The sequence below is a fragment of the Triticum urartu genome, chromosome 4A (genome assembly GCF_056163025.1).
Source record: "Triticum urartu cultivar PI428250 chromosome 4A, HENAU_Tu73, whole genome shotgun sequence".
NCBI classification, from domain to species: Eukaryota; Viridiplantae; Streptophyta; class Magnoliopsida; order Poales; family Poaceae; genus Triticum; species Triticum urartu.
In genome coordinates, this window is record NC_141876.1 from 27,266,410 (window position 1) to 27,285,972 (window position 19,563).

Consider the following 19,563-nt stretch of genomic DNA (forward strand, 5'->3'; position numbering starts at 1 on the left):
ATTGACAAAGGGAATTGTATACGGGGTTGCTTGAATCCTCGACATCGTGGTTCATCCGATGAGATCATCGAGGAGCATGTGGGAGCCAACATGGGTATCCAGATCCCGCTGTTGGTTATTGACTGGAGAGCCATCTCGGTCATGTCTACATGTCTCCCGAACCCGTAGGGTCTACACACTTAAGGTTCGGTGACGCTAGGGTTGTAGGGATATGAATATGCAGTAACCCGAAAGTTGTTCGGAGTCCCGGATGAGATCCCGGACGTCACGAGGAGTTCCGCAATGGTCCGGAGGTAAAGAATTATATATAGGAAGTGCTATTTCGGCCATCGGGACAAGTTTCGGGGTCACCGGTATTGTACCGGGACCACCGGAAGGGTCCCGGGGGTCCACCTGGTGGGGCCACCTATCCCGGAGGGCCCCATGGGCTGAAGTGGGAGGGGAACCAGCCCCTAGTGGGCTGGTGCGCCCCCCTTGGGCCTTCCCCCTGCGCCTAGGGTTGGGAACCCTAGGGTGGGGGGCGCCCCACTTGCCTTGGGGGGCACTCCACCCCCCTTGGTCGCCGCCCCCTTGGGAGATTGGATCTCCAGGGCCGGTGCCCCCCCCCTTGGGACCCTATATATAGAGGGGGGAGGGAGGGCAGCCGCACCCATGCCCCTGGCGCCTCCCTCTCCCCTCCAACACCTCCTCCTCCTTCGTAGAGCTCGGCGAAGCCCTGTCGGAGTACTGCTTCTCCACCACCACCACGCCGTCGTGCTGCTGCTGGAGCCATCTTCCTCAACCTATCCTTCCCCCTTGCTGGATCAAGAAGGAGGAGACGTTACGCTGACCGTACATGTGTTGAACGCGGAGGTGCCATCCGTTCGGCGCTTGGATCTCCGGTGATTTGGATCACGTCGAGTACGACTCCCTCATCCCCGTTCTTTGAACGCTTCCGCTCGCGATCTACAAGGTATGTAGATGCATCCGATCACTCGTTGTTAGATGAACTCATAGATGGATCTTGGTGAAACCGTAAGAAAATTTTTGTTTTCTGCAACGTTCCCCAACAACATTATGATTATGCCAGTTGACATAGCACTAGCTCTACGACGCAAAACCCCCATTCCAGCAAAGAGTACACCAAATCCAGTTGCCAAATCCCTTTTCGAACCAGAGAGAGCCCCAATTGCAGCAAATAGGACCCCTGTTCCATTTCTTCCCAGTTTAGAAGACAAGGCTTATATTGTTGTCAGGAACTTTGTGCCCATCTTTCCTTCATGGAAAGAATATACCGCAGACACAGAACAATTTCTAGTCTTCCTCCGCAACTTATGCGTAAGTAATGTACTAATGTTATTCATGGTCATTACTGCATATGTTTCTGCTGACAGAAGACACAAGATTTCATTCTTTTAAATAGGCGAGGACCAAACTGGATTGTGAAGACGAGCAAGGGTTGGTTGCACTTTTAAAGAGGCAAGCGCACTTTGATGGCAAGCCTCTAAACGAAATTTCTGTAAAGTCTCCGGTGCTACATTTATCCGATGGTGGCTGGAATAATCTTGTTACACATTGGTCTCAGCTGCAGCGTAAGGTACTATCTATGATATCACATCACAATTTGAACTACATTTCTGCATTTGCCTTAATGTCTCACTTGTACGAAAACTATTAGCAGAAGAACATTCATTCTCAAGGGACCACAGAATCTCGCAACTATATTGCACACTGCATTGCTCTTGTGAGTACCTCTTTCCCTGTATGACCATACTTACTTTCATAGTTGTTTGATTATGTAGCATCACTGCACATGTTAGCCTCGTTATCGTCCATTTGGTGGACATTATAAGATCCGTATGGACTCTTCCATAAATTTAGAATCAACCCAATGCTTTTGAAGAGGTATAGCTCTGCAGTCCTCTTGTAAGGAATGTATGTTGTCTATCACTGTACTTACATTAACAGCTACTCCCTCCGTCCCATAATATAAGAACGTTTTGTACAGTAGACCAGTGTTCAAAACACTCTTGTATTATGGGAAGAGGGATTGGTTCATTGTGTAGCTTTCTGCATCTTATCTCCCTCGCCCACCATTTACTAAAAAAGATCAGATATGTATTTAATCTTACCAAAAAGTAGAATACACAGACAATGCCAGTGCGGAAGTGTAGCCCATTGCTCTTGTCAGTACATTTTGTCCTGTAATGCTTGTACTTCCAGGGATTGGTATTTGATTATGTAGCATCAATCTGCATCTTATCTTCATTATCCTCTATCCCTTCCAGTATTATCATATCTATAATTACTCTCTACAAAATTTAGAGTACAGGCAATGCTTATGAAGAAGATTCTGTGCTGAAATTCTTGAGTTATCCTTCCCTTGACATGGAGAATGGCATTATAAAACCGGTGTTAACTGTTAATGTAAGTCAGTCCTTCTAAAGCCTTTATCCCCAACTGTTGTTTAATTTTCTCATACTTCCTATTGTTTACTGCTGTTTAGTTTGTTGTTTCTACCAAAATGCATGTTCGCAAGAATCGTAAGTTCTAAGTTTTACTTGTAAAACCAAATTCCTTATTCATATCATGCACATTACTCAATACTCCCTATATGTATGCTTGTTTTGTGGATCTATAATCCAGTGTGTGGTGAAGCAGCCCATGTTTGCACCTTGCCATCTCCTGTTTTATCTTCCTGATGTGGCTGATGATATGAACAACATGCCATGCACATTAACCAAAATAGATACAATGATTTTCTTTTCCCTTCATCTATGCTTGTTATGTTGACATGGTAATCCAGTAGTGTGGTGAAGCTCCCCGCATTATGAACAATGCCAAATTATGCTATTGATATTTTGAACTTACTCTTTATTTTCTAATTTGAAATTGGATGGAATTGACAGCACAGTTGTCATCTTTGTTTATACACGTGCAAAACCTGTCATCTCTCTACTTTGTTTCAGGGTGATATGCCTGATGGCATGCACAAGTCTGCTGAAGGCTGTGAGACAAACCCAACATATATTGCAGCAAAGAAGGCAAAACATCTTGAAGATAGCAAGAAAACCCCAAAGTCTTGTCTTGATGCAGTGTTCAAGTTACTTCAGACTAGTAGTCAGACATGCTCATAGAATTCGTTATCTGAATTAGTTCGACTTCTTCAGTCCCAAGTTCTAGCAGAAAGGCATTCTGCAACTCAACTTTGACTTGAAGTCCTATCTCTAAGGAAGATTGCGGAGAACACCAATGAGAACCTCATCGCTAAACAGCTACACCTGGAAGCTATGACCGACATGCTAGGCCGGTCTCACAGCCTTGCTCGGCAGCTTGTGCAGCAGTTCCCGCGCAAGGCTAACCTTTCTTGAACTGTCTTGGAAGTGGTCTCGGTTCAATATTATTTTGTTACGCTGCAATGGTGCCCAGTTTTTGTAATCTGCTTCTTCGTTGCGCTTTATGATCACTGGTGGCGAACTACAATGCCCAGTGGATGTAATATACCATAAATCCTTTATTGTATAGTGTAGGTTTATTCTTAGTTACTATGCCGTAATTTCTTTGTTGTATAGAGTAGGTTTGTTCTTAATTCCTACTAGTTACTGCCATCATTTGCTATCTGAAAAAATTAGATGTAGTCGACCGGGCCGAAACATTCACCTCTAACGGGCCTAGTGTTTAGCGGGCCACAATTGGGCTGGCCTGCATCTTTCTTGGGCCCGAATGATTGGGGCCTTCACAATTTGCGCGAGGCCCACAACTTACACCGGCCTATATTTTAGTTGGGCCTTTTGTGGACCCAGTGCTTAGTTTGCCCCAGGTAGCGTTGGGCCATTAACAGGCTGAATATTGTACTGGCCTATTACGGCCCAGATGAAACCATGGGCCTTTAGCAGGCCGAAATGCATATTGGGCCTCAATTTTCACTAGTTGTCGACGGGCCTTCAGCATGCTGAAATGTAGACCGGGCCTTTTTGGGCCCAGTTATATCACGGGCAGTTACCAGGCCAAAACATATCTCGGGCCTTAGTTGGCCCACTGATATCATGAGCCTTTAAGAGGCCAAAAGCTTAGTACAGACATCAACGGGCCGAATTATGCGACAGGCCTTTAACAGGCCCAAAGTCACGTTGGGCTTAGCTATTGCCACCTTTATCACGGGCCGTTAGGGGGCCCGATATCCCGTCAGACCATATATGGCCCATGGGCAGCACGAGCCATTCCTAGGCCGAAAGTCACATCGGGATGAAATGGTCCCATGTCTACATTGGGCCTCTAACAGGCCGAAAGTCACTGGGCAATAATTGGGCCCAAATATTCGGCGAACAATTAACGGGCCAGATCTGGCTTCAGGCTGTAAATCACTACAAGAAATATGTCAACTTATGACCTTCTGTCAGTGACCCTCGAAGAATTAGTCATAAATTTATGACCATTTTAGACCAATTGGTCAAAAGCTGTTCTGGGGGCTCCAAACCCTAAACCATTGCGACCATTTTGGTCAGAAAGGTCGTAATTTCCTTACACGAAATGGTCACAAAGCAAACAGTGCTAGTCCGCTGCCTTATTTCTAGTTGTTAATGACCAATATAGATGGTCATAGCCTTGTAGATTGTGGTGGGTTGTGATGACTAGGCGCCATCTCATCAGTTTTGCCTATGTGTCATGTCCATGTGGCAGTTTTTGCCCTAGGTTGTGAAGCAACCTATATTTCTATCATTCCCAAAATTCCCAAAAAAATCTCATAAATTCTTTGGGGCATATCTTCATCAAATATGTAAAAATCCTTCCTTGCCTAGTTCAAAACTAATTCAACAATATTCATTTTCCTATTCTGTTCACAACAACACTTTATGAAGGAAGTGCTATTTATATATTCTTGATTGCCCTCGGAATTTTTGGGCACTCTTTCCTATCCAAATCATTACCGCATGACAAAATTCAGCTCCATTTGCCTAGCAAATCTTCCTCGGCAAGTTTCCAAAGTTTTTGTCCACCTAGAAGCATTGTGAAGGAAGTACCTTTTTATATCTCTAAATGACATGAAATTTATACAGTTTCTTCATATGCCCAAATTACCACCCTCCTCCAAATTGCAGCTCAGTCAAATCATCTGTGAGCCCAGGTTCAATTTATATTTTATGGCCAAATTGGCACGTTGCAAAGCAAGTGTTATATAGACCCCTCCTATTACCCTCAAACTTTTCGGGCACTCTTCCATATCCAAATCATTGCCACATGGTAATATTCAGCTCAATTTTCCTAGTAAATCTTTCTCGGGAAATTTCCAAAGTTTCTACCTCGAGAGAAGCTTTGTGAAGTAAGTACTAGCTAGGCTTACCGAAATGATCTGGAAATTTACCAGCGCATGACCATACCTAAGTAACTTACCTACACCAATTTTGAGCTCATTTCATTCATCCAATCTCTCTCACTAGTTTTCCCAAGTTTCTGTCCATAGAAGAGCATTGTGAAGGAAGTACTACTTTGGCATGTCCAAATGGTATCAATTTTCTACAATGCTTTCCTATGCCCAAATAACCATCCTCCACAAAATTTCAGCTCACTCCATTCATTATTTTGAGCCCAGCTTCAACATTCATATTTTTGTCCAGCGTGGTACTTTGCAAAGCAAGTACCACCTAGGATCCTCCTTTTGAGCTAAAAATTTGTGAAGACATTCTCCTTAGTAGATGATCATCCTCAGCCAAAACTCACGCCCATTGGCCATGTGCATTTCCCGTACCGCTAATCAAACACTTGGCTGCTAATTCATGTTTGAGCATCGATCGGTCTCCTCGTGAGAATCTTATGTTGTAATTTTCTTCCTAGCACCAACCTGGGGAGTGCCCAACCCACTAGACATGCCTAGGCCGCCCAGAACACATGGCAACATTACGGTCACGCGGTGACCACGCGACGGGCATGCGAGTTTACGCGCTCTAGAGTTGGGGCCCTCGGCCACCGCCCAAACCTCGACGTATCGCCACCAAACCATGTATTTATGATTAAATAGGTCCTTATGTAACTAGAAATGATTTTTGGAAAAAAAATAGCAAACTATGAGGCAGCTGCAGTTCAAATTTGACCGGCTTCCACCTGAATCGGCAGAAATTTGTCTTTTTCACGAGAGGTGGATCAAAAAAATTTACACCCAACCATTTTGTCAATTGTGCATTAAATATGTCCTAGTATTTTATAAAAATGATATGGTCTAATTTTGCAACAATTATTTGGTAGTTCCTTCACAAAAAACCTCCTTTCGGGCACTCGAAAAATGGAAAATGGTTTTTTCGTCCAACGAAAATGAAAACTTCCTTAGGCAACATTGTTTGCCATTCCAATATGCACCCTTGTGCACAATATGAGATCATTTGAACAAACTATGCCATGGATGTGGCCATAAGATTGATCATTTGGCTTGAAAGCCATTGATCTCCACACATGATAGCTCGTTTCTGAGAACACTTTTTTAAAATAATTGCCGTATTACAAGTTTGTTATTTTTCCTAGGAACTTGGCCACATATGATGACACAATGTGAAGGTTTCCCAATTTTTTGATTTTTTTTGAATTTTTTATGCCCGTTTCAAAATGCGGTCAAAACGGCGGGAATGACCGTTCCTAGCTAGTGGTTGAATCTTGGAATTTTTTTGGTGTTTCTCTGATAAAATAGATACTTATGTACCTAGAAATGATTTTTGGAAAAAATAAAGAGCAAACTACGAGGCAGCTACAGTTCAAATTTGACCCGCTTCCAGTTGAATCGGCGGAAGTTTGTCTTTTTCACCAGAGGTGGATCAAAACTTTTTACACCCAAACATTTTGTCAATTGTGCACTAAATATGGCCTAGTATTTTATAAAAATGATTTGGTCCAATTTTGCAACAATTATTTGGTAGTTCCTTCACAAAAAAAACCTCCTTTTGGGCACTCGAAAAATGGAAAATGGTTTTTTCGTCCAACGAAAATGAAAACTTCCTTAGGCAACATTGCTTGCCATTCCAATATGCACCCTTGTGCACAATATGAGATCATTTGAACAAACTATGCCATGGATGTGGCCATAAGATTGATCATTTGGCTTGAAAGCCATTGATCTCCACACATGATAGCTCGTTTTTGAGAACACTTTTTTAAAATAATTGCCGTATTACAAGTTTGTTATTTTTCCTGGGAACTTGGCCACATATAGTGACACAATGCAAAGGTTTCCCAATGTTTTGATTTTTTTTGAATTTTTTATGCCCGTTTCAAAATGCGGTCAAAACGGCGGGCTTGACCGTTCCTAGCTAGTGGTTGAATCTTGGAATTTTTTTGGTGTTTCTCTGATAAAATAGATACTTATGTACCTAGAAATGATTTTTGGAAAAAATAAAGAGCAAACTACGAGGCAGCTACAGTTCAAATTTGACCCGCTTCCAACTGAATCGGTGGAAGTTTGTCTTTTTCACCAGAGGTGGATCAAAAATTTTTACACCCAACCATTTTGTCAATTGTGCATTAAATATGGCCTAGTATTTTATAAAAATGATTTGGTCCAATTTTGCAACAATTATTTGGTAGTTCCTTCACAAAAAAACCTCCTTTCGGGCACTCGAAAAATGGAAAATGGTTTTTTCGTCCAACGAAAATGAAAACTTCCTTAGGCAACATTGCTTGCCATTCCAATATGCTCCCTTGTGCACAATATGAGATCATTTGAACAAACTATGCCATGGATGTGGCCATAAAATTGATCATTTGGCTTGAAAGCCATTGATCTCCACACGTGATAGCTCGTTTCTGAGAACACTTTTTTAAAATAATTGCCGTATTACAAGTTTGTTATTTTTCCTGGGAACTTGGCCACATATAATGACACAATGCGAAGGTTTCCCAATTTTTTGATTTTTTTGAATTTTTTATGCCTGTTTCAAAATGCGGTCAAAACGGCGGGCTTGACCGTTCCTAGCTAGTGGTTGAATCTTGGAATTTTTTTGGTGTTTCTCTGATAAAATAGATACTTATGTACCTAGAAATGATTTTTGGAAAAAATAAAGAGCAAACTAGAAGGCAGCTACAGTTCAAATTTGACCCGCTTCCAACTAAATCGGCGAAAATTTGTTTTTTTCACGAGAGGTGGATCAAAACTTTTTACACCCAATCATTTGGTCAATTGTTCATTAAATATGGCCTAGTATTTTAAAAAATGATTTGGTCCAATTTTGCAACAAATATATGGTAGGTCCTTCACAAAAAAATTCATTTTGGGTACTCGAAAAATGAAAAATGATTTTTTTCGTCCAAAGAAAATGAAAATTTCCTTAAGCAACATTGTTTGCCATTCCAAGATGCACCCTTGTGCACAATATGAGATCATTTGAACAAATCATGCCATGAATGTGGCCATAGGATTGATCATTTGGCTTGAAAGCCATGCACATTCACACATGATAGCTCTTTTCTGAGAACACTTTTTTTAAAAGAATTGTTGTATTACAAGTTTATTATTTTTTCTGGCAACTTGGTCACATATAATGACACAATGCAATGGTTTTCCAATTTTTTTGATTTTTTTTGAATTTTTCATGCCCGTTTCAAAATGTTGTCAAAACTGCGGGCATGACCGTTCCTAGCTAGTGGTTGAATCTTAAAAAACTATTGGTGTTTCTCTAATTAAATAGATACTTATGTACCTAAAAATTATTTTTAAAAAAAATAAAGAACAAACTATAAGGCAACTGCAGTTCAAATTTGACCCGTTTCCAACCGGATCAGCAGAAATTTGTCTTTTTCACGAGAGGTGAATCAAAACTTTTGACATCCAAATATTTAGTCAATTATACATTAAATATGTTCTAATATTTTAAAAAGTTGATTTTGTCCAATTTTACAACAAATATATTGCAGGTCCCTCACAAAAAACTCATTTTGGGCACTTGAGAAATGAAAAATGAATTTTTAATCAGCTAGACCAATTTTTTAGTCAATTACGACCAATTTAGATGGTCATAACATCGTAGCTGTGTGCTGCATTTTAATTGGTCTGTGGGCGTTTCACGCGGATCATGGATGGACACCGTCGGATGCTCGTGGATCCAACGGCAGTCCTCACCGCAAGCCCACCTAAGGCAAAACCCTAGTCCTCGTGGACATTTTCCATCCACCCCCCCGCCTCCATTCTTTCTCCCCTCGCTCTCTTCGCCATCTCCCTCTCTCCCTCTCCCCGATCTCTGACCCAGCCACCACCCATGGCGCCAGCCAGAGCAGCCACCAGCTATGGTGACGGCGAGGCTAGAGGCCGCCGGATCCGGGATCAGGGTGGCGCATAGCCCCTCCTCCCGTGAGATCCTCTGCATCGAGCAGCTCCTCTGCACGCTGCACCTTGTCCCCATCCAGATCAAGCAGTTCCTCTTTGTCCGCTCTACCAATCCCCTCCGTCAGTCGTTGCTACGCAGTACACTTCCACCGCTTCCGCCGCCTCCCAAGTCGCCGTCCTCCTGATCCCCTCCCCTTCCCCTTCCTCTGCTCTGGACACCCCATCTCCGTCGAGCCGGGCGCCCCATCCACCTCTACGGGCGTAGACGGCGTTGGCGTATGAGCAATGGCGCCGCCCGGGTCGCGACGGTGGGCGTACGTGCGGATCATGGCCGGCACCATCGTCGGCGGCGGCCTCGGCTTCTACGTCATGCTCCGCATCGAGACATCCTACAAGGTACGACAACTCCCGTCGCACCAACCTGCCGCGATCTGTGGACCATTTGGTCGAAGCCGCGGTGCTTACTCCCGCTTTTCTTTGTCGTGTGCAGGTGAGGATGGAGGAGAGGCTGCGTCGATGGCAAGCTGGAGTGCCTCTACCATGGCTGGTAGTTGGACGGCCAGGGCAAGTGCGTCAAGATCCCACAGGTCCCACCATTCCACACTTCTTTCTAATCAAGTTCAGTCATGGATCTGTACAAACGCATGAGATTCTAGTCCAAAATTTATGTGTGATACTGTATAACTGTGTTATGTTTGAGATTCTAGTCTTGACACAGTAGCTCTTACTCTACCTGTGTGGCAATCATATTGTGTTTGAATGTAGCATAGTATCTGATTATGGTGTTTTTTTAGGTATTTATCTTCAGAAAAGGGATGTGTACAGTATTAGTATTTCCAGGAATCTGATTATGACACCCTGCTATCATGCCCCCCTAAAACACATGAATTTGTTTTACCTTTCCCCCTTCATGGTTACTGGTTTTGGACTTAAGGACACACATGCGTTAGTCGTTAGTATTCACGTTTTATTTCTTTTTGCAGGATAGTTAGTATTCACTTTGCTGTTTTGCTTTATACCTGTGGTTAGTCTACTTACTGTTTCTGGACTTGAGGGCACACTTGTGTTGTGTGGTGGTATTTTACTTTTCTGTTTGGTTTTATACCTGTCCATCGTGTATATATGAATGTCCTGAAATCAAATAACCTTCATAGGATAGGAAATTGGTAGTTTAGCTCATATAGATGATCTTATAGTGAACAGCTTCAGTTGTTTGATGCATGTTGCTGCCGTTTATTGCTGCATCTATGTTCATTCAGTATTAGTAGCTCCTTGGATCTGTGCCCATGCATTGTATGCTCTTCTTTCCATATATGTACTGCATTTCTATATGGCAATGAGCTTACCCTCTGCTGTCCTGTTTCCATGGCGCGCGCAAACTGTGCAGTGCTGCTGTGGCTCCTGGTGGCGGTGAGCGTGAAGCTGGGGCGGTGCCACATCGCCCACAACGCGGTGGAGCTGATGGAGAGGCGTCTGGCCAAGGACGACTTCCCCGAGTACTACGATGGAAAGACGGGGCGGTACATCGGGAAGCAGTCGCGCAAGTTCCAGACGTGGTTGGTGGCGGGCTACCTGGTGGCCAAGATGCTCCTGGACGACCCCTCCAACCTCCGCGCCGTCTCCCTGGAGGACGACGGCCACACCCGAGCAGCATCTAAAGTTAGCATCTGCTGCACTATCGCTGATGATGTTTGTTTAAGGCTGTTGCTTTGCTCTGTGTGATTTTACTCTAGCATGTGTGTTGCATTTTGTCCTGCGCCTTGAGAATGACTAGGATTTATGTTATAGAATTCCAAGTGTAGTCGCAATATATAACATGCCTAAAGTATATGGACTTGTGCAGTGTGTCCATCGAGAGTAGATAGACTATTTCTTTCATGATTCATCTATATATGCTGCTCTTATATGCAAGTACCGATCGAGTACGGACGTGGTACTAGTAGCGACACTGTGCCCGCAATCAATGCATGCTTTCCATCATGTTTGGTCATTGGTTGTTCGATCGGTGACTTGGTTTACTTCTTCTGTGTTACTCCTGTTATACTAGATAGGAAGCTATTCACTTATTATATGCCTGTTCTACACCGATGCTGTTTTTTTATGCTGGTCCTATGTCATGGGTGTTAATATCTACTACCTATTTACTGCTTGTTGTGCAAAATCTTTTGGTTATTGTAAATCATTCCCTGCTGTATAAAGTTTGGTTTTAGTCTGTTGCATTTTGTTGGTTCCTATCTTGTCAATGTATACAACAATATGCTTTCTTGGTGGCCATTTGTGCTTCACATTTTTTGGGTATGCCACTTCTCTAATGAGTGGGTGCATCTCTTCTTTGTTCTATCATTCTATATTGTTTTCCTAACCTTTTTGGTATTCTGCTTTCTCCTTGCAGATGGCAAGCACCATTTTGTTGGTTCCTGTCTTGCTAATGTCTACAGCAATGTGTGCATCCTCTGTCTCATCTGCGGCATTACCGTAGGGCAACTCATAATGGGCCTATCAAGCATACTGACCTTGTGATGATAGATAAAGAGGTTGATTTCAGTCCCATTCTGATAAATATATTTTTAGCCCTATGAATTGAAAAATGAGTGCTTCTTGGTTGCTTTTGTTGTTGGTCCAGAAGATTCTTGGTGCTTTTAGTGCAGTACTATACTATGCTCCTTGGCACTTCTTGCTGTGTTAACTAAATGGTTTAGTCCCGCGCTTCATAGAAGCAGTTTTAACTAAATGTAATGAACTAATTAAGTGCCTTCTTTTATTGTTGGCTAATCCTTTGGTTTTATCGCATGCTACATTCTACTCTCTCCATTCCTAAATATAAGTCTTTCTAGAAATTTCAAATGGGCTACAACATACGGATGTATATGATGATATGCTACCACTCTAATAAGTCCAAGCACTATAAACCCTATGAACTTAATAATGATACTCTGCATGCTATGCGTAAAGTGCTCTATTTTCTTGCGTCACCTTGTATGGCAGACATACATGTCTTACAAAGTCGTTACTCTTGTTTGAAGCTAAGCTAGGCTACCGCAGTTCCAGCAAAAAGCAGGGGAGCTGCTCTCTTTTTTCTTCACTAATCAATTCTTGTTTGAATGCATATCCTGGGGGTGGTGAAGCTGGGAGCCTTTCCTCCCCATAAAAATACTTTGCTCTTCATTATGAGAAGTGCCCTTATATAATTAGCTGCTAGGAGTGTTGATTATGTAATGGTTTGGAGTAGTTGAGCATGGCCTGATGCAACATTCATGTTGTTAGCATGTATATATACACTATTACAACAGCTTGTTGATCAAGCGTTTGTTTCTATCTAAATGTGTGCACAGAAGTTCAGTTACCTTCTAAAAAATTATTGGTGCATTTTTTTGTTTCTGTTATGTTACAAGTGTTTTGAATTAAGTCCATAAATGATCGTTGTCCAGTGCACACAGTAGCACTGCAAAATGCAAGTATGCTGATTATTTTTTGAAAACTCTATATATTATTTCTAGCATCTTATACATGTAAAAAGAGAGTTAGAAAATGTGAATTAAGTGTAACCATGAGCTTTGTTTGTTCTTGTACTCTTTGTATGTTCCTGGTCGCCACCACCGACTGCGAGGGGGGGTCCTGGTCCTCTCCCTCGTCGTCCTCGGCGGCGGCATCGCGGCTTGGCGCCATCGCCGTGCCCTGCGTCAATGTCACGATCAGCTTCACGGATCGCCGTCTTCACGGTACGCACGCACACATTTCTGAAATCCACAGTCAACAGTTTGGTGTACGCGCTGACTACTGAATCATGAGACATGCGTGTGGTTGTGCTTGTGCAGAGGTTGGTCGAAGAGGGCTGGAGTTCATGCTGTTCCTGCTGTTCGTGTTCCTCTTCGGTACCTCCTAGTTCATCTTCGACCTCATCCTGGTGAGATTTCCATCCAACCCTCCCCGTCCCCATGGTGCTCTTTCTAGTTAGTACTCGTCCGAGAGAGTTGCTTGGAGTAACTATACTCAAGATGCAGTCGCAGTAGGATTAGTTGCTTGGAGTATTTAACAAGACCGAACAAGATTTAACTTGTCAAGATTTAACAATATTTCTTAGTAAAGCTGAGTAGAGTATATATTCTGAACATGAAAGCATAAATATTCTCAGCATAAGTACATGATTAGGAGTATCATGCTTCTGAATATCTCCAAGCTGGATATTTCCATTAAACATGTTTTTGAATACCTCCTATATATATTTCCGTTAGTCTCCTTAGTGCATCATTAAGATTATAAGCATCATTTTCATTGAATCCTGGTTACATATTTGTGTGTACTCAAGTTGAAAATGGGACTTGGAATAATATGCAAGTTTCATCTTTTCTATTGCGGCGAGTGGGTCGGTTATGCACTGGCAGCATCCTTGTATGAATGAGTATATCGTCTTAACTATCCGGGGACAAAAATCATTGTATTAGCTGAATTTGTGTTATCTTTCTAAAGAACTTGTCCTTTTTTTGAATGTTCTGTTCATAATATATTGGCCCCAGTGTTTTGATTCTTCTCTTCTGATTCATGTAACAGGGCGACGGCCGAAGGCATGATGATAGTTCTATTGCTGTCCTAGTGTAGCGAAGGTAGCCTAGTCGACTATGGTCGCGTAGTTAGTCATGCATACAGTTTCATCTGACTGGAGCCCAGTTTGTGCTGATTGTCAATTCTCATTGTGATTGTCCCTATATCTGTGTGACTGATTGTATTTGTATCTGTGTTGTAACTGTGTCATGACAGAAGGAGCCCAGTATATTTGTATGACTGTGATTGATTCTCGCTGTTGTTATTTGAAATATTACTTGTGTTTTCTGTCTGTTCTTATTTAAACATGGTTATTTATTTCTGTCAAATTGTCAAATTGTAATCTGAATAATATGATGCTACCAAAAGGGTCCCACTTTAATAGAACCTGACAACTGGGACCCATCTGACTAGTGGACCCTTCTTTTGGGGAAAAAGAAAAACTAAATTCGTTTAGACAAAAAGGCCACAACCCAACAATAAAAAGGCTGCAATATTGGACTTGGCCCATGAACCCAACCAAAAATTGACACACAGAAAAAAACACAAATAGGCCGAATTGTTGGGCTAGGCCCATGTAGAAAATCGAATTGGACCGGGCTGAATCTTGTGCCACATCAGCTTGCCACGCTGGATGCCTACGTGGCCTGGGGAGGTTGCTAGTGATCAAAACGCCACAGTGGACTTATTTTGGTCATAAACGTTTGCGACCATTCCAGAAGAAAGGTCGCTATAGTCAGTTTACAATGCCCAGCTTTTGACCTTATGTTTTTGGTCACAAAAAGGTCATAAATGGAAATTTGTGACCTTTCAGTGACCAATAGTGGTGGTCATAAGTTGACATATTTCTTGTAGTGAATGGGCCCAAATATTCAGCGAACAATTAACGGGCCAGATCTGGCTTCGGGCCGTAAATGGGCCTTTATTAAGCAGGTCGTTATTGGGCTGGCCCACTAGTACCTGAGTAAGTACTACAGGCCTTTGACTGGGCCGGCCTTTTTAACCTATATGGGCCTCTGTTGGGCTGTGCCACGCGTCGACGTATCATAGGCGCTTTGGGTCCAATGAGTGGATGACATCTGTCCCAACAGTGAGCCGACACGTGTTTCCTCCAGTCAATGATGATTTTACATGTGGAAAATCCCCATTGGTCAGGGTAGTTAATGGGTTATCGGATCCAAAACCGGACCCGATAGCTTAACGACGTTCCGTTACGGTGGATGCCACGTGTCGGTCACCCTTGACGAAAGCACTTTTGTGACGCGTGATTTATTGTCATGGAAGTGGACACTTCTGTGATGATAATTTTGGTAATGTCATGGAACACTTCTACGATAGCACAGGTATGACTATCTTGATTCTGTCATAAATTTGTCATGGATGTACATGCATGACAAAAAACGTGACCTACTGTGACAAACACGTATCATCATGGAAGTGTATTTTTTTGTAGTGCACGTTGCTGATGACGGGTGAACAGAGCATCGGGAGAGCGTCAGCGGTGGCCGCGCACTTGAGCTGGTGTGCCGAGCTGAAGGTAATAGTGCACTTGGACCACCTGAGTGGGCGTGTAGCCTCGAGCTTGGGAAGGACTGCGTTCACCTCGTGAGCAAACTGCTTGAAGATACGCTGTGAGGCTGGGGCTTGAGCTCTGCCCAAGATGCAGGCGATAACATGCGGCTCCTGGAAGCCCTAGCCCCCTCGTCTTAATGGTGGTCGTCGTTCCTTGTTGGTGGTGGCGGCAGCGGAGGGAGCCCAGCATTGCCCGGAGGGCGGTCCTCGCGAGGCTGATCCCTCCAGGCACCCTCACGAGGCTGATCCTGCCAGCGATCTTCATGAGGCCGGTCGCGCCACTCCTAGCATGGGCCCCGGTTGTCCCAGCGTCCTCCGACACGTCCTCCTCCTCGGCCATAGCCTCGGTCATTGTGCTTGGGGCGTCGACCGAAGCGTCTGTCGTGAATGGCCCCGAGCTCTTGACAATCATTGGTGTTGTGGTTGTGCACGTTGTGGAAGGCGCAGAACAGTCGGCTGCTCTTGGATGACTCGGGCTGGTCCCTGCCGCGCTTCGTGTCCAGCTCCGCCGCGAGCACGGCGACTCCCTTGCACTTCACGTCCTTGGCCTTGGCTTTCTTCTCCTCCAGGTCGGCAGCTGGGAGCTCGAGGAGGGGAAGGCGCCCTTCCTTAGCCGTTGCGCACTTGGTCGCCAGGTTGAACAGCTCCAGGGATGTGCACAGCTCCTCGTGGATGGCAAGATCCTCCATCATCTTGACGTCGTGGACGCCATCGGAGAACACAGAGATGATGGCCTCGTACGTCACCTTGGGGATCTTGAGGCGAACGTTGTTGAAGCGTTGGATGTACTACTGGAGGGTCTCCCCTGGTTGTTGCTTCACGCGGCGCATGTCACCCGTGGCCGGGGGGCGGCCACAAGTGCCCTGGAAGTTGGCTACGAAGCGGTCACGCATCTTGTTCCAGGAGAAGATCGAGCCTGGAGGCAGGTTCAGGAGCCACGAGCGTGCGCCATCCTTGAGAGCCATGGGGAACCAGTTCGCCATGACTTTCTCATCGCCGTTGGCCGCCTCGATGCTCAACTCGTAGAGCTGCAGGAACTCCACGGGGTCGGGGGTGCCGTCGTAGCGCAGAGGCAGGTCTAGCTTGAACTTTCCTGGCCATGCGACGCTACGCAGCTCAGGAGTGAAGGCGCGGCAGCCCGCGGTGGCCATCGGGATTCTTTGTTGATGTGGAGCCTGGCCTTGATGCCCACGCACCGCCACCGCAGGTGGCGCACAGTCTTTCGTGGCGGCGCTAGGAGCGCGCGAGCATTTTCTTATGGACGAGGGACTTCTTGGCAGCTTCCTTCTTCGCACACGGACGCCCGACGTGGTGGATCGCGCCGGGGGGGGCGCATGCCTTGGTGCCAGGACGCCGTCTCGGGGCAGAGGTGGTGGAGGCGCTCCATGAGCTACATCACCCGCAGCTAGCGGAGGGCGAGGCAGCGAGAGGGACGGCACAGGGGAGCCCCCTGCAGCGCTGACAAGCTCGGCGATGCGGTCGAGCCAGTCCTTGTAGAGGTCGTCGACGGGGCGGTAGCGCAGGAGTTCGCGTGCCATGCACAGTGCGGCCTGTGCGTCCGTGGGAGCGCGACGAGCGTGGGACAACGAGCCGGCAGTGTGGCCGTCCCGCCTCACCAAGGGGTGCAGCGAGGACGCTTGCTGCTCGTTCCCCGCCGGGCTGGTGATGACGTTGGCGGCAGGAGACGGAGAACAACAGGGTGGCCTGCCGACGGGAGCGGTCTGAGCGACGCAGGCGGCGAGGGCGGCCCGGTGCTCAGCATGAGCTCGACGAGCGTCCGCCATGGAGACAACGAAACTACGGGACGCAGATCGATGGAAGGAAAGCTTCGGCACACCCCTACCTGGCGCGCCAAATGTCGAATCTCGGGTTCCGGCAAAACCCTCAAGGTTCGAACACTGGGGTGCGCACAAAGATCTCCCCCTACCTAATCACGCCCTCAACCTCGCCAGGATCTCTAGCCTTAGCTCGACGAACTTGCAACACAAGAGACACAAGATTTATACTGGTTCAGGCCACTGTTGTGGTGTAATACCCTACTCGAATGTGGTGTGGTGGATTGCCTCTCGGGCTGAGGATGAATAGTACAAGGGGAAGAACAGCCTCCTGAGATGAGGTGTTCTTATGCTTGGTGGTGAGGATTTCTCAAGATGCGATGCTTCCTACGATGATGGCTAGTCCTATTTATAGAGGCCCTAGTCCTCTTCCCAAATATTGAGCGGGAAGGAAGCCAACAACGACCAATTTGAAAGGGGACAGCTAGTACAAGCTATCCTGACAAAAGTAGTCTTCGCCTGCCAAAGGCTCTGGTGGTGACGCCGGCTTGGGCTCCACGATGACCTCCATCTTGCCATCCTACTGGTCTTGGTCTCGTTGTACTGATACGGAAACCTTTGCTTGACACCTCGGTACTCCTTGCCTCCGCTTGCCTCCTTAGCACCAAAGAGGAAGCAAGGACATTGTGTGCGCTGGCGCCTACCTGGCCTCGGTCGTCATGGCTCACGTCATGAGAGCCTCGCAAGGTTTGCCCCGCCTTGATCTCTCCGCCCCTCGCGAGCCAGCCTGGTGAGGCCGCTCCCGAGGAGGTCTTGTGTCATCCGCCTCGCGAGGCTTGGCCCCTCGTGAGGGTCTCGAATGCTTGCTGGTGAAGATGGGTCGTACGGCAGAGCCACACCGTGGGCCGCGGCAGGCAAGTCTGGGGACCCCCGTTCCCAGAACGCCGACACACCCGGTCCAGCCGAGCACTGCAGCATAGGATTCCCACCTCTTGCAGCCCCGTTGCAGCGACGTCACCTCCCTTTCCAACCTTTAGGTAGCTGCTTGCGCGCCAAAGGGGACCTCTTGAGCATCGCGCCTCAGGAGATCTTACTGGACCTCGGGCAGCTCACCTACTAGCCTTGACCATGGCATTGCGACCTGGTATACCAGCGACGGCTGCAGCCTGCCTAGGGACCGGGACTTGTCGGCGTAGAGCACTAAGCTACCGCGAAGTTGGAAAGGGGAGACCGAGCCCAAGCAGGACGTGCATTCGTAAATCTTCACAATAAGGATGATATCAACAAAAGGCATTACAAACCCTTTACACACCCCCAAGGGGTTCGTCTCGATTCCTCGCAGGGAACAAAAGAAGAAGGTGTCTAGGAGCCCTATCTACACACGCCAGCGCCGCCGACGCCATCATCAACAGTGGGCCATGGGAAACCGGTGCCAAGCCCATCCAGACCAGTGACGGCGGCGGCCGGGCGCTGCAGCCGCGCTCCGGGCACGGCGACAGCTCGGGGGCACATAGCTGTCGTCGCTCGTCTCCGGAGTCTCGTAGGGCTCGGGAGAGTCACTGGACTCCCAAGCGCCACCGCTGCTGCTGGGGGAGCCGCTAGCGAGGCCAGCGGCTGGCCTGGCTCTTGTCGCAGCACCGTCCCGACGACCCCCGCCAGGGCAGCACTCCAAACGGCGACCTTCCTCGTCAAAAACCTTGAAGAACATTGTGGAGGCGCCGTCGTACTCGAAGTGGATGGCGAGGGCGCCCTCCGTACGGCAAACTCGGGCGACCTCACCCCAGCCGCGACTCATGAAGATCTTGCCCGAGGAGACGACCTCAACCTCCGCCCTCATCGTCGGGGTATCGCACTCGGCGTGCTGCAGCCATAGCTCGAGAGGACCCCTCGGTGGCATCTCGGCGGAGAAGAATTGCGGGAAACGAATCCAAGTGCGCGGAGGCATCACCGCCCACATCACGAGTTTGCATGAGGAGCCCTCGCATGGGTTCTTGGAGCGAGGGCGCGTCTCACCACGACACGGCGTCCGTGGCCGCGGCGTGGACGGCGCTAGTTGCCGCCTCTTCCTCTGGAGCCCTCGACTTGGGCGTACAAGGGCAGCGGATACCCGAGGGGAGGACGCTCGCACCAAGGCCTCGACACCTCTGGCCTCACGACTACGATGCAGCGGCAGACCAGCCTCTTCTTCGGCGGGAGCGGCTCCGGCTCATCATGGGGGGTTTTCCCTTCTCTACGGCTGAGAACCTTCGAATCGGCGCCATGGGAGTCGCAGCTAGTAGTGAAGCAAGGGAGAAGAATCGAGCGGAGCAATAAGAGATGGGTGACGGGGGCTCCGTCCCCCTCCTTATTTATAGCAGGAGAAGGCCAACCGGTGAACCCCGTTGTCGGTATCAAAAC

The 19,563-nt window shown here is 46.8% G+C and overlaps 1 protein-coding gene across 1 annotated transcript; it reads left to right on the forward strand.

Annotated features, from left to right (window-relative positions):
* Nucleotides 1–9,565: 9,565 nt before the first annotated feature.
* Nucleotides 9,566–10,272, forward strand: LOC125554557 (uncharacterized). Its single transcript, XM_048718079.2, has 3 exons — nucleotides 9,566–9,676; nucleotides 9,771–9,827; nucleotides 10,264–10,272. Exons 1-3 carry the CDS (start codon nucleotides 9,566–9,568, stop codon nucleotides 10,270–10,272), a joined length of 177 nt encoding a protein of 58 aa, XP_048574036.2.
* Nucleotides 10,273–19,563: the final 9,291 nt, after the last annotated feature.